Source organism: Dasypus novemcinctus, chromosome 12 (assembly GCF_030445035.2).
Source record: "Dasypus novemcinctus isolate mDasNov1 chromosome 12, mDasNov1.1.hap2, whole genome shotgun sequence".
Classification (NCBI taxonomy): Eukaryota; Metazoa; Chordata; class Mammalia; order Cingulata; family Dasypodidae; genus Dasypus; species Dasypus novemcinctus.
The window spans coordinates 86,310,147-86,324,500 of NC_080684.1; the positions used below are offsets into that span (position 1 = coordinate 86,310,147).

Below are 14,354 nucleotides of genomic sequence, written 5' to 3' on the forward strand. Positions count from 1 at the left end.
AGACATTCAGTGTTTTCCAGTATGAGAAGCTTTTTTTTTTGAAGATTTATTTTTATTTCTCTCCACCCCCACCGCATCAGTTGTCTGTTCCCTGTGTCTATCTGCTGTGTGCTCTTATTTGTCTGCTTCTGTTGTTGTCAGCAGCATGGGAATCTGTGTTTCTTTTTGTTGCATCATCTTGTTGTGTCAGGTCTCCGTGTGTGCGGCGCCATTCCTGGGCAGGCTGCACTTTCTTTCGCACTGGGGGGCTCTCCTTATGGGACACACTCCTTGTGCGTGGGGCTCCCCTACCCGCTGGGGACACCCCTGCGTGGCACAGTACTCCTTGCGTGCATCAGCACTGCGCATGGGCCAGCTGCACATGGGTCAGGAGGCCCCGGGGTTTGAACCGCGGACCTCCCATGTGGTAGACGGACGCCCTAACCACTGGGCCAAGTCCGCTTCCCAGAAGCGCTTTTTAAAACACAATTTTTCAAGGAACCCCAGATGACTGTAGGTGCAATAATATTCATTAGGCTAAAACATACTTTGTTGAGGGAAATTTAAAAGAGGAATATTAAGTGAAAATGGGTGGGCTGAATTTGGAAATTAATCTTAAACTCCCAAATTTCAGGTCAAAGATAATATTTCTCTTTTATTTTCCAAACAGAGTTCTATTACAGTTGTCTTATAATACATCCTGCTTTAGTCTTTTCTCCTTCATATCACATAGGCAGAAAAGTATAATTTTGGTCTCTATTCCAGAGCCAAACCTGGGGCACATAATAGGATCAAGATGACAAACACATCTGGCTCTTGCTTGGGAACATTTTAGTCATCTTAAGATTTATGAATAAGATTTCTAAGAGCCACTATCTGTGAATGGGAGCGAGGCATACATTGGAAGGGTCATTCCTCATATTACTTGTTATGGTGATTGGAGTAGAAGGTGGTAGATGGTAGGCAAATGATGGGGAAGTCATTGCATATCTGAAGCCAATGTCTCCTAAAGTTATGTGAGATGACTATATTATTCCAGAACTAGGAGGTCATGGCTTCCAAGGGAAAAGAGAATTCTGGTACTGGAAATATGAATAAATTTTCAGAAAAATTTATTTCCATATTTTCCCAGGTATCTACTGTTAGGGTTTTGTAAAAGGCCCAGGCTTTTAAATAGTATTATATATGTTTGTGAACACATCTTAAGTATTGTGGCAGGTGGGTGGAATGATGCAGAAAGGAAGAGGTTAAAAACAATTGAGAGAATTCTAGAATTGTTCAGTAGGCTTGGGGCTTAATGTATTTGTGGGTGAATCCAGGATGGGATTAGACTTTTGAAATAGCTGTATAATATGACCAGATTGTGTACTTGCTCAAAATTATGTGCCAGGGAAATCTTTTTAGAGCTCTGTGGATTTCAGGTGAGGACACTACCATAGATGTTCTCCCTAGTATAGGCAGTTTGGAGAGAGATACTTCATTGGCTGTTCAAACACAATTGGAGGGAAGCGGACTAGGCCCAATGGATAGGGTGTCTGCCTACCACATGGGAGGTCTGCGGTTCAAACCCTGGGCCTCCTTGACCCATGTGGAGCTGGCTGATGCGTGCAAGGAGTGCCGTGCCATGCAGGGGTGTCCCCCGCATAGGGGAGCCCCACGCGCAAGGAGTGTGCTCCGTAAGGAAGAGCTGCCCAGCGCGAAAGAAAGTGCAGCCTGCCCAAGAATGGCACCACACACAAGGAGAGCTGACACAAGATGACACAATGAAAAGAAACACAGATTCCCGGTGCCACTAAGAAGGGTAGAAGGGGTCACAGAAGAACACGCAGCGAATGGACACAGAGAGCAGACAACTGAGGGAGGAAGGGCAGAGAAATAAATAAAAAAATCTTAAAAAAAAAAACAAAACAATTGGAGACAATATCCAACTCTTAGGAGAATCAACCCTACAGAACATTTGGCAAAATATTTAAATCCCACAGAGTCAAAATCTTAATGAAAAAGCTCTTTTGACTCTGCAGGATGATGTGGTGGTTTGAAACTGTATGTAACCCAGAAAAACATGTTCTTAAAGCTAACCCATTCCTGTGGGTGTGAACCTATTTTAAATAGGATCTTTTGATTAGGTTACTTCAGTTACAGCGTGGCCATGCTGGGTCTTAATCCTCTTACTAAAGACCTTTATAAAAGAATGAAATTCAGACACAGGGAGTAAGCCACGTAAACAGGGAGCTGAAAGCAGCAAAACCCAGAAGAGAAGGGAGAGACCAACAGATGCTGCCTTGAGCCTTGCCATATGACAGAGGAATCCAGGATTCCTGGCTGCCAGTCTTCAGGAAGAAAGCATCACCTTGTGATGCCTAGATTTGGATATTTTCATGGCTTCAAAATTGTAGGCTTTTAAGTTAATAAATTCCCATTGTTAAAAGCCAAACCCATTTCTGGTTTATTGCTTTCAGCAGCCTAGCAAATTAAACAGTTGAAAACATAAAAATGAGCTATACTACAATAATTACAATAAAGTATATCTTATCTCTAATACATAAACATTAATATTAGTGGAAAAAGTAGCAATTAACAAATAAACATTAAATTTATTTAAAAAGTAATGTATTGGTCCGATTTAGACAATGTCAACTAAAGAAAGTCATCTTTTAAGTTGTAGTTGAGGTAAAAATGAACCAAAAATGAACTAATCTGTGTAGAAAAATGAACCAAAAATGAACTAAGATGTGTAGATGTAGAAAATCTCCATCTCTATCATTGTGGTATAATTTGTCACTAGTTGCCTCTGGTTTAGAGGTTAGTTGTCTGGGGCTTATTTCTTTTATAACACTGCCTCTATAAATAGAGGTTTCATAAAACAGTATTTGATACGGTTTCAAAGATTAACCTTAATTTTGGCCAGAGTCTAATCTTGTCTGGATTTGGCTCAATGAAAGGACAATAGCTATGTTTATGAAAAAGATCAAAGTGTTTAACTATTCTTAGAAGCAAAGATACCAGCAGCATTTATTGTCTTTTACTACTAAGTAAAGAAATAGGCACTCAATAGTACTATAAACGGGGTTGGTAGAAATGCTGCCATTTCGTAAAAATAGAACCTTAAATCTATTGGATTACTCAAATTGTTTGCATACGCTGAGAAACCTGGTGGCCTTGCCTTCTTCTTACCAGTGTTCATATGGATTTTATAAGTTTATATGAGTGTTATAAGTCCCAAGCAGAGTATTCTGTTAAAAAACAGCTATAGATCAAAGATATAAGTTAAACAGGAATAAGCTTATCCAAAGAAATTTCCAGACAAATGTCATTTGATCCTACATAAGGGCAACAATTGTTTTTACTAAGGTAGTTCAATGATCAGCTGAAAAGGTCAGAGAGTAGATTAAGAACTTTGATTTCCCATAAAGTCTTTGTTGAGGCATGTAAAGGAAATATGTTGAGTTTGAGTAATGGATATGTCATCATCAAATGTGCATTTCTTTTCTTTTTGTGAAATGAGATACTCGAAGCTGATATCCTAATTATTTTGCTGTGGTACTGTTCTTAGTTAATAAATGGTTGCTATAAATTAAAATCATGTTAATAATAATAAAAAGAAAGCTATGTTTTAAAGGTCATATTTATTTAAATGTATAATAAGGAACAAATGTTAGCTGTTTTGCAATTCTTTTCAAGTGCCTGTTAAAATAAATGTTTTTGAATCAGCAAGGTTTAAAGAAACAGAGTGTTCTCTCCTGTTCTTATTACTGAGCACACCGACAATGTGATAAAGATATATTGGAACAATGCTGCTTCTGAGAACTTGAGCAAGTTCTCATGAGCAATATGTGGTAATGCATCATCATAATGGTCATTTTTATTTTGCAACTTTTGTTTGGGCTCAGAACAAAGGTTATACTATACTGGTATGGTATAAAATTGGGTTAAATTAAGTTTACCTTTTTGAACTACAAAAAACATGAGAAATATACTAGAGCAACTACTTTTTCTCTCCTCAGAACTATAAAAATTAGTCTTAGGCACAATACTGTCTCATAACTTTCTAATCAGCATTTCTGGGACAATGTCAGATTTTGGACAATTACAAAAAACCAGACACAAATGTGCAAACCAGATTTCAGTTTCTTCTCCACTGACATGAGATTTAAAACAGCAACAGGAACTTTCTAGGTCAGTGTCAATATGTAGTCACAAATTACCAAAGTAAAAAACAAATTGGAGTGCATGGGTGTGTGATTTTGTCTTTTGGCATGGGAGAGACATTGAAATATTCACAATGTACAAGCCAAATCATAAAAATAAAATGGGACTTATGATCCCATCATGTTGAGAGAGTAGGATTTTGCTTTGACATCTTGCAGATTTGCGATAGCCTGACTTTTGCTTCACCAGTCCTAAATAATACAAGTTTTAGAACATAAGTTTAATTTTTTCTTTCCACAATGTTTATAAGTGAAGCAATACTGAGGAAAACTTCGTTTCAACAGAAGAAACACCCTCTTAAACATATTTATTAACAAACATGGACAAACTATAAACTGGGCCATATACATATACAATCAGATTTCATGTTATTTATCAGGGATTAAGAAGTGATGACCAGGAACGAATTCCCTATTTAAACATTTTCTTCTACCTCTTTCTTCTTTAATTTAAACATATTTCAAAGAATGAAGTTTACTAAGGGAAATATTGTTAAAGCATTTCAAAGTAATTGAATACAAAGTTGAATGACAAAGTAGAAGCTGGAAAATGGTCCTATAGCCTGTATGTAAGATCTAATGAAAGAAAAGGAAGATTAGCATTCTCAATGCTTACCCAGGGTATAGTGTATTTCATTCCCGAAACTAAGAGTTAAAGACATCCCTCTCATTTCTTGAGAATGTCTTAGCATTTATTCACCATATCAATTCACAAATGAAACACCATTTTATTTTCCCTTTGAGAACACTTCCTATATTTACATGATCACCTAAATTATCTTTTCCAAGTAGAGCCTCACCTAATAATAGATACTAATCTATGGGATAATTTCATCAGACAACTTTTATATTTTTATAAGCCCTTATTCCATTTCCTAGATACCCGAGCCCAACATACCCACCTCACCAATCTCCATCCCTAAAAAGAATCCACTTAATTCCTAAATCAACTTTTTAAAATTTAGAGATAATTTTCAGATTCACTAGCCCAAGAGATAACTTCCTTTTTTGGGGGGAAACATCTTGAAATGGCAAATATTAAAATAGTATTTATTAGCACTGTATATCTCTGGCCTACTCTTTTTAGGGATTGTTATGCCATTACAGATGGTGTTAAAGGGAACCATATCAAAATTTTATGTCCTTGGTATTTGCACACAGATGGTCACTGTGGCATTATTCACAATTATCAAGGAAGCAACCTAAGTGTCCATCAACAGATGAAAGGATAACCAAAGTGTGGTATATATTAATACATATGATGCAATATTATTTGGCCCTAAAAAGGAAGTTCTGATGCATGTGACAACATGGATGAACCTTAAAGACATCAGACTGAGTGAAATAAGTCAGACACAAAGGACAAACTGTATGATCTTACTTATATGAAAATAAGCAGTATATACGAATTCATAAAGTCAGAAACCAAGGGTCAGGTAGGGAAGGAGAATGAGGAATTCATGTTTAATTAGTACAGAGTTTCTGTTTGGAGTGATGGAAAAGTTTTGGCAATGGATGATGGTGAAGGAGGTACAACTTTGTGAATGTAATTAATGCCACTGAATTGTGTATTTGAAAAGGGAATAAAAGGGCAATTTTAGGTTGTATATAAGTTATCAAAAACACATAACACACGAACCCACAGAATTGCACAACGCAAAGAGTGAACCCTAATATAAACAGTGGACTAAAGTTTAATAGTGTAATTATAATAATATTGTTTTATCTATTGAAATAACAAAAGTACTGCACTAATGTAAAATGTTAATAATAGGGAAAACTGTGTGTATGAGTGTAGGGGTATAGGGGAATTGTACTTTCTGCATGATTTTTCTGTAAACCTAATACTGCTTTAATTAAAAAAAAAAAATCCTGCCCTTTGCTTTTCTCTTTGTAAGTTCAAAATCTGTCTTGAATGGTAAAATATACAATAAATGTATTAACTTGGTAGTAATATATTAAGTAACTGACTTGGAAATTACCATGCAATTTTTTCATCTGTACTTTAAAGTATATAATAGTTTATACCAAACATCTACATGATTGCCAAATTTCTTTGACTTCTTATTACCTGCAAAATATATTTCTCTCTTACAAATAAACTTCTTGATTCAATAAGATACTTATCATAAGACATCTTATGAAGTGAAAGCATGAACAAAAAATATATATTGGCATTATTTATTAAAAATACATCTCCAAATGCTCAAAAATAAGAACTATACATTTCTGAAATAAATCAATATCTACAAATTCTTGACATCTGTAGCAGACACATGCTGGGTGTTTTCATTCACCTTTATTTAATCCTCATAGCAACTTCTTTAGACAATGCTTCGAGAGAGCATTAACTTGCAGGGATGCATAGTCAGCAGAAAGTTATTTAACTCAATACCTGACTAAAAAGAAGAACCATGATCTTATACTCTTCTGACTACAACATGATGTGTCACAAAATCATGACATGTTTGTTTCACATAAGGCTGATTTCAATTATTTTTGAGTGGGTGAACAGTTCTATCACCATTGAGTGCTATCTCAAAAACATTTAAGTTTCTTGGTAAGAATGGTTAAGATTCATAAAAAGAGGATGTTATTAAAGGTACTAACACTAAGTACCTTTAATAACAAAGTCATTTTGTCAAGGTAAGCTTAAACCCATATACCAGATGTTGTAAGAATGCTGAGAAGTCCAGTCAAAAGGTAATATGGGGAAGTGGACTTGGCCCAGTGGTTAGGGCGTCTGTCTACCACATGGGAGGTCCACAGTTCAAACCCTGAACCTCCTTGACCCGTGTGGAGCTGGCCCATGTGCAGTGCTGATGCGTGCAAGGAGTGCCGTGCCACACAGGGTGTCCCCCGTGTAGGGGAGCCCCACGTGCAAGGAGTGCACCCCGTAAGGACAGCTGCCCAGTGTGAAAGAAAGTGCAACATGCCCAGGAATGGCGCCATACACACAGAGAGCTGACACAACAAGATGATGCAACAAAAAGAAACACAGATTCCCATGCCACTGATAACAACAGAAGCAGACAAAAAAGAAGAACACACAGCACATGGACACAAAGAACAGACAACTGGGACGGCGGGGGGGGGGGGGGGGTGGGTATGGAGGGGGGAAGAGGAGAAAAATAAATAAAAATAAAACCTTTTTAAAAAAAAGGTAATATGAAAATGGTATACTGGGTTGAATAACAGTTATATTTTTAAGATTTTGCAAACCATGCTTTTCTTAATATTAGATTGAAAAATAATCCTTTAAAATTACTGAGGAAGTTGCAGCATCCCTATGAAAATAGATTGCTAAAGAAAATGTATGTACGCACACAAATGTACACGTTCAACTACTGCCAGAGTAACACTGAGACTTTCTCTGCCTTTGTAAATATTTCTGTCATTGAGAATCAGGAAAACAGCACACAGTCAAAGTAATAAGGACACTTTTTTTACAATCTTACTATAAATCAAAAGAATTATTTTTCCTTAGTCATCTGTTCTATGGAGCTGGGTTGTTGAGTAAGTTACACAGTCTTAAAATATAATTATATTTACAGAACAGAGTAGGAAACATTTTCAAACCACCACTTTATTTATAAACAAAAGCAACAAGTGAGACATTTCTAGAGCTCATAATATATCTAATACAAAAATAAGGAATTCTCCCAAAAAATATGTGTTAAAAAATACAAAGTTTATCAACCTAAAGAGAAAATGTATTTTACATTTCAGTCACCCAAAACAGCAGCTTGTGGTCTCCTCCAATCACACACAGTGGGAGAGTCCTATGCCAGGAAAGGCCAGATCCAATAGCTACAGAGCCAGTAAGGATGGGCTATAAAATGTGAAGAATTAAAAAAGCTCAATAAATCCCAAAAGTTAATAAATAAAAGCTAATTTCAAAAATAAGACATGCACTGATAAGTTATCTTTGCTTATAGTGGAAATATAATTTAAAAATAGGTTCCTTCATAGGTAAAGATAACCTGGCTAGAGTAAGGGATCCAGTCAGTCTCTAACCTTTTTACAGTCTACACCAACCAAGCGAAGAAAAGTACAATATTTAAATGAAGGAGGAAATAGACAAAAGCAATAGAAGAAAAACATGAATACTGCAAAAATCTGTTGCCACTGGTGAATTTAAACAGCAAAACATGCCTTCTTTTTCCAATTTAAGCAGGTAACAAACATTATAAATGTCTTTAGCCACAGATTAGAAATTTGGGGGTTCTGGGTAAGTAGAAAAGACAAATAAAAAACACATTTACCACAAAATACTTTGAGATTACCTGAGTGTGTCCTAAATGATGAATTTGAAACTGGCTTGCCATTTTACCAGGATAGCCAGTGGTTGCAAATAAGTTTTCGTTAATTGTGGACCATCTAAAAAAAAATTAAGAATACAAATAAGTACACTATCCTACAGATAATTCAAGTTTGTGTGAAACAGGTATTTCTTTTTGCATAAATACAGCAATTTTATAACCCTAAATTTGTTAATATGGCTTTACGGTTAGACTAGTGTAGCACTTTGAAATTATTTTACAAATCCCATAGAGAAAGATAATGTTTGTGGGCTAGTCCACTCTTGTGGGTGTGAGACCTTTTTTCAAACTGGACTACCTTAGTGAGGTGTGACTCAGGTTAAGTCTCCACTCTGTTGCTGGGTCTGATAAAAAAACGGAGACACACAGGAAGAAGATCTCTGACATTTTTGATCCTTCCATGTGATAGAAAGGAGAGGCTCAGGGAGCTGAAGTCCCTGGAAGAGATGAGCTATTTGTCTGATAGCCTGCAGCTGAAATTGGAAAGAAAGTGGAACAGCCAAGACTGAGGAAGAAGCCTGGTAAGAGACAAGTCCTATGCTTATCTCAACCAGCTCTGCTGGTTGCCCTCAGCTGAGCTTCAGATGTTACTGCCTGGAGGGGAAGGCAGAGACCACGTGATCGCCCACCATCTTGCTACAACACATGCAGGTGACTTAGGTGAGAGAGCACCTCTTATGGTGCCTTGAGTTAGACTTTTCACAGCCTTGGAACTGTAAGCTTTTACCCCAAATAAATACCCTGTATAAAAGCCAACACATTTCTGATCTTTGCATTGACAGTCCTTTGGTAAAAGAAAACAACTGGTAACTATAAATTAATTTCAGGAAAATTAGCTCTAAATATTTTCTCATTCTGTGAATATTTAGGTCTTTATTGTATGCCATTTGTTAAATTTCAAAGTTATACAAGGTTAACACAGTCCCTTTCTTATAACCAAAGGGCTTATGGTGTGGTGTGAGACACAAGTCATCAGACAGATACAAAACATATCACAGTACAATACATTAAAAAACACATTTAATGCTCTTATTGACATTTCTTATAAAATTAATGAAATATTTATGTGTTTAAATTCCTTAGGATGACATGGACACCTGGAATATTTAAATACTTAAGTTGCAAAGCATGCTGAACACTGCAGTACAATGAATCAATTAATCAACAAGTGCTTATGGAGCCCCAAACATGTCCATACTGTATACTAAGCATAATAGGGGTGATATAGGGAAAAATAAATGATTTTTTGACAAAACATGGCTAAAAATCTGGTTGATATCTTTATGTGTGCCAGATGTTATTAATTACCTGTCAAACAGCTAATCTGCCAGTCTTCTGTGCTAACTAAACTTGAACTTTTTTTGAGCAACAGTGTGTCTAACCCCAAGGGAAGACACACAATTGGTTTAAGTCAATCATAGCAATCTCCAATGAAAAGGGATTGCGCCTTCCTCTCCTCTTACTTTGGACAATGTGGTATGAGACTATGATGCCGGAACTCTGGTAGCCATCTTGTGACCATGAAGCAACAAGTCCAAACCTTGCCATTGAGGATGGCAGAAGGAAAGGATAAAAAGGCCTGTGGGCTATTGAAAAAGCTGATAGGGAAGCGGACTTGGCCCAGCGGTTAGGGCGTCCGTCTGACACATGGGAGGTCCTTGGTTCGAACCCTGGGCCTCCTTGACCCGTGTGGAGCTGGCCCATGCGCAGTGCTGATGCGCGCAAGTAGTGCCGAGCCACTTCAGGGGTGTCCCCCGCATAGGGGAGCCCCACTCGCATGGGGTGCGCCCCGTAAGGAGAGCCACCCAGCGCGAAAGAAGGTGCAGCCTGCCCAGGAGTGGTGCCACACACACAGAGAGCTGATGCAGCAAGACGATGCAACAAAAAAGAAACACAGATTCCTGTGCCCCTGACAACAACAGAAGTGGACGAAGAGGGCACTGCAGGTGGACACAGAGAACTGACAACCGGGGTGGGGTGGGGTAAGGGAAGAGAAATAAATAAATAAAACAAATCTTAAAAAAAAAAAAAAAAGAAAAAGCTGATAAACCAAACCTGAGACTGTCTCCTCCAGATTTCTTATTAAGTACCATAGAACTGATTTTAAAATGAACATATGCTCACATATCTGAAATTAGAGTGTGCCTCACAATCTATGGCATTCTTACATTTAGTTGAATATATTTTAATTCTTTGGGGTACATAAAATTGTGGTGTCCCCAAGTTCTATAATTTTATTTGAGATATTTTAGATTTGTTGAAATGCAGTATATTAAAAATGTTCCATAGGTTTTAGTCACTGCTAGTTGGTTTTCCTGTTACTTGATGCTGAAAGCAGTCCTTATGACTATATTATACAATGAAATATGCAAAAATGAAAAAGAACAAGGTAGATTTTTACATCAATTTAAGTGAAAAAAAGCAGCCACAGACATATAATGTATAGCTTGTTCTCATTTAAAACACAATCTAGTTTATATGCTTAGCCATAGGTATACCTACATTTACATCTTTAGTAGCATAGAAATAAAAAATAAAGGAAGGATATGCTTGTTCCAAATTTCTGGGGTGATATGGGTGGAGAGGCAACATGCTTTTCATGTTTTGCAAAATTTCTCAAAAAAAACATTGGAAAACAAAACACCCCACCCCCAGACCAAAAGATAAAAACAAAAAGTTAGGAAAACAAAATGACTGTTTATAAAATAATCAGAAAAAGTCCAGTGCAGAGGAGAGGATTGGGAAAGTATTCCAGGCAGTGGCACAGTATTAACAAAGTAATGAAACTCAATAAATGAAATTATAACTCCAAAAAAATTGTATAGTACCTGAATAAGAAGGCACGATCCATATGGACAGGTCTCTTCTCTTGAGGATAACTAAAAGATAATATTTTGCCTTTCATCAAGTATGTCTTAGACTCAAGTAGGTAAAATTAAATTAAGGTATAAAAGTTTATTTTCTCTTTAAAAGACATAACGCCCAATGTAGCTTAACTGTGACAAAAGTCTAAAAAATCACTAGGTTATAATAGATAAACGTTTTTCTTTTTTGCTAATATAGCTCCTCAGTTCAAAGGTTTTCTATGCTGCGTTGTCCTTCCTAGGTAACTCCCAAAATAAACCTGCAAAGTAGGAGTTCCCATCTCTATTACTGCAAAAACCCATAGCTCTGGACCTTCTACAGGGAGAGACTTGTTTTTTCGCTCAACAGTGAGGCTCCAGTTTTCAAGGATGGCCCAGGGGATCATTTAGCAGGAGTGAATGACGTCTTGTAAGCAATAAAATAAATACACTAAGAAAGTACCTGGACCGAGTGATATCCCAAATTAACCAATCATTCCCTGCAACAGCTCCAACTTTGAAGGTGTTTTTAAAGCACCAATGTGCTGACATTAATGGCATCTGTTCTGATTCTAGAGACAAAATGGCCTGTTGAGAAACAAGATCATAGAAACGGATTGTTCCATTCTTCTCTGCAACCATTAGCTGTAAGACAGAAAAATAAAAGAACACTAAACCATATATCTCACCAGCCAAATCTAAGAAGTCGGCAGAGATTCAATGCTACACAGTAAAACAAACAGTTGCAATACATTGCAAATGACAGATCAAATGTAAAGGAGAAACCAATGTAATAATCTCTATCAAAAACCTTAGAGAAAATTGGCAAAAGAAAGACCTAAGAGAGAAGTACAAATTTGAGTGATGATGTATGGTCACTAGGAAGAAGAGATCAGCCTCAAGATTCATTCTGGGAAAAGGTACCTTTAATTGTCTAGAAAGGATAGCTAAGTATCTGTCTCTGGACAGAGACGTATTTATGTTACACATTCTTACACAGTGTAAGTTTGTTTCCAGAATGGGAGACAGCATGGTGTAGTGACAGCACAGACAGGCCTTCTAGGTAAGGCTGCCTCCCCTACTGAAAAGCTGAATAACTCTACCAAGTTACAGGGCCTTGACTGACAGCTTCCCCATTTTGAAAATGAAAATGTAAAGAAAAGAATAGGTACCTTGCAAGGTTGTTGTGATGATTAAATGATTAATATACATAAAGCACCTAATACAAGGCTTGACACACAGTAGCCACTCACTTAATAGTAGCTACTCTTCAATATTTCTTTGATTCTAAGATATTGCTGATTTAAGAGATTCAAACAAATTAATCATTATGTATATTACTTAGTATGTATGTATCTGAGACATATTTTATTATATTCACAAATTATAAGACAAAAAATTCAAATTTTACAAACTATTAAAATGAGAAAAAATTCTGTTTCTTAGACTCAGGAAGTATGGTATTAGAGTACTCATTTGTGGGAGATAAGTTATAGAAGTTGCTGTGATTATATAACTCCATGATTATAAATAGTTGTTGCCTGAACAAAATGTTTTTAAAAAGTCTACATTTCTGTAAAGTTCTTACTTTTTTTGAGGGAGGGAAGGTTTATAATGAGAATTTTATTTAAGGTAAAAATTTACAGTTCTAGTTCTTATTTTTTTTTAAGATATATTTTGTATTTATTTCTCTCCCCTTCCCCCCTCCCCCCAGTTGTCTGCTCTCTGTGTCCATTTGCTGTGTTTTCTTCTGTGACCGCTTCTATCCTTATCAGCGGCACCGGGAATCTGTGTTTCTTTTTCTTGCGTCATCTTGTGTCAGCTTTTCGTGTGTGCGGTGCCATTCTTGGGCAGGCTGTACTTTCTTTTGCGCTGGGCAGCTCCCCTTACGGGGTGCACTCATTGCACGTGGGGTTCCCCTACATGGGGGACATGCCTGTGTGGCACAGCACTCCTTGTGCGCATCAGCACTGCGCATGGGCCAGCTCCACACAGGTCAAGAAGGCCCAGGGTTTGAACCGTGGACCTCCCATGCGGTAGGCAAACGCCCTATCCATTGCGCCAAGGCCGCTTCCCTAGATTTATTTTTTAAGAATGTTTTTTTCCTTAAGGAAGTACTGGGAATTGAACCCAGGACCTGTACATGGGACATAGGTGCTCAACTACTGAGCTACATCTTAACCAGGGACCATGTATATAGGAAGCCAGCTCCTGAGTTGGTTTTTTCGTTTGTTTGCTTGTTGTTGTTTTTTAGGAGGCACTGGGAACTGAACCTGGGACTTCCCATGTGCGAAGCAGGTATTTAATCACTTGAGGCACATCAGCTTCCAAGAATGTTCTTTTAATTCTGGTTATATTAAGGTGAAAACACCTCTGCAGGACTGACGAAGTAGTGGGAGTCTAGAAGGAATGTAAGACTTGGTGACAAAAATCCTGGATTCTACTACTTAATCTGTTCAATGACCTGGACCTTGCTTTTTCCATATAATTTATATATTGAATGATTTTCAGAAGAATACTACAAGATAGGTAACTATGGACCCATCTCTTTTTTTCCTCTGACTTTACCTATTTGTTCACTTTTATCCAAGACCAAGCATAACAGAACAAAAGTTCTGGGCTTGACAAATCTCTGAGAGGTAATGGATTGGTTATATTAGTAATAATAGTATCAACAATGACAACAATGATAAGTAGCTAAAATTGACTGAGTGCTTATTATGTGCCCGACACTTTTTAAAGGACTTTACAAGTGTTAACACATTCAATTTTCATAAACATCCATTTTATAAGATGAGGACGTGAAGATGGGGGTGAGAGAAAAATTATAAGACCTTGGGAAGTTCGCATATAGGGAAGAAAGAAACCAACAATGATTTTTATATTTTGAGTTTATGTGATGTAGAGCAGGGACTTCCAAATATTCTGAAGTCCTGGAAACATTAAAAAGTAGCTGGGGTGGTATGAGGTAAAATTTTAATGATATATAGAAGAAAAATAGA

At 37.0% G+C, this 14,354-nt stretch overlaps 1 protein-coding gene and 1 long non-coding RNA gene across 4 annotated transcripts in view; one reads left to right on the forward strand and one right to left on the reverse strand.

Annotated features, from left to right (window-relative positions):
- The window catches only part of NUP37 (nucleoporin 37), a 68,671-nt gene that overhangs the window by 6,724 nt on the left and 47,593 nt on the right, over positions 1-14,354 (reverse strand). For 2 of the 3 annotated variants that reach the window (XM_004446815.4, XM_004446814.4), the window contains exons 7-9: positions 11,816-11,997; positions 11,338-11,388; positions 8,474-8,567 (exon numbers count right to left, since the gene is read on the reverse strand). In XM_004446815.4, the coding sequence (XP_004446872.1) occupies positions 8,474-8,567; positions 11,338-11,388; positions 11,816-11,997 (327 nt within the window). Of the gene's footprint in view, positions 1-7,753; positions 8,020-8,473; positions 8,568-11,337; positions 11,389-11,815; positions 11,998-14,354 lie in introns of those variants that run through there. The other variant, XM_004446813.5, reaches the window with a different exon arrangement.
- Positions 8,917-9,766, forward strand: LOC139440174 (uncharacterized). The gene is made up of 2 exons (XR_011650294.1): positions 8,917-9,030; positions 9,593-9,766. It is a non-coding gene; the product is annotated as an uncharacterized lncRNA (long non-coding RNA).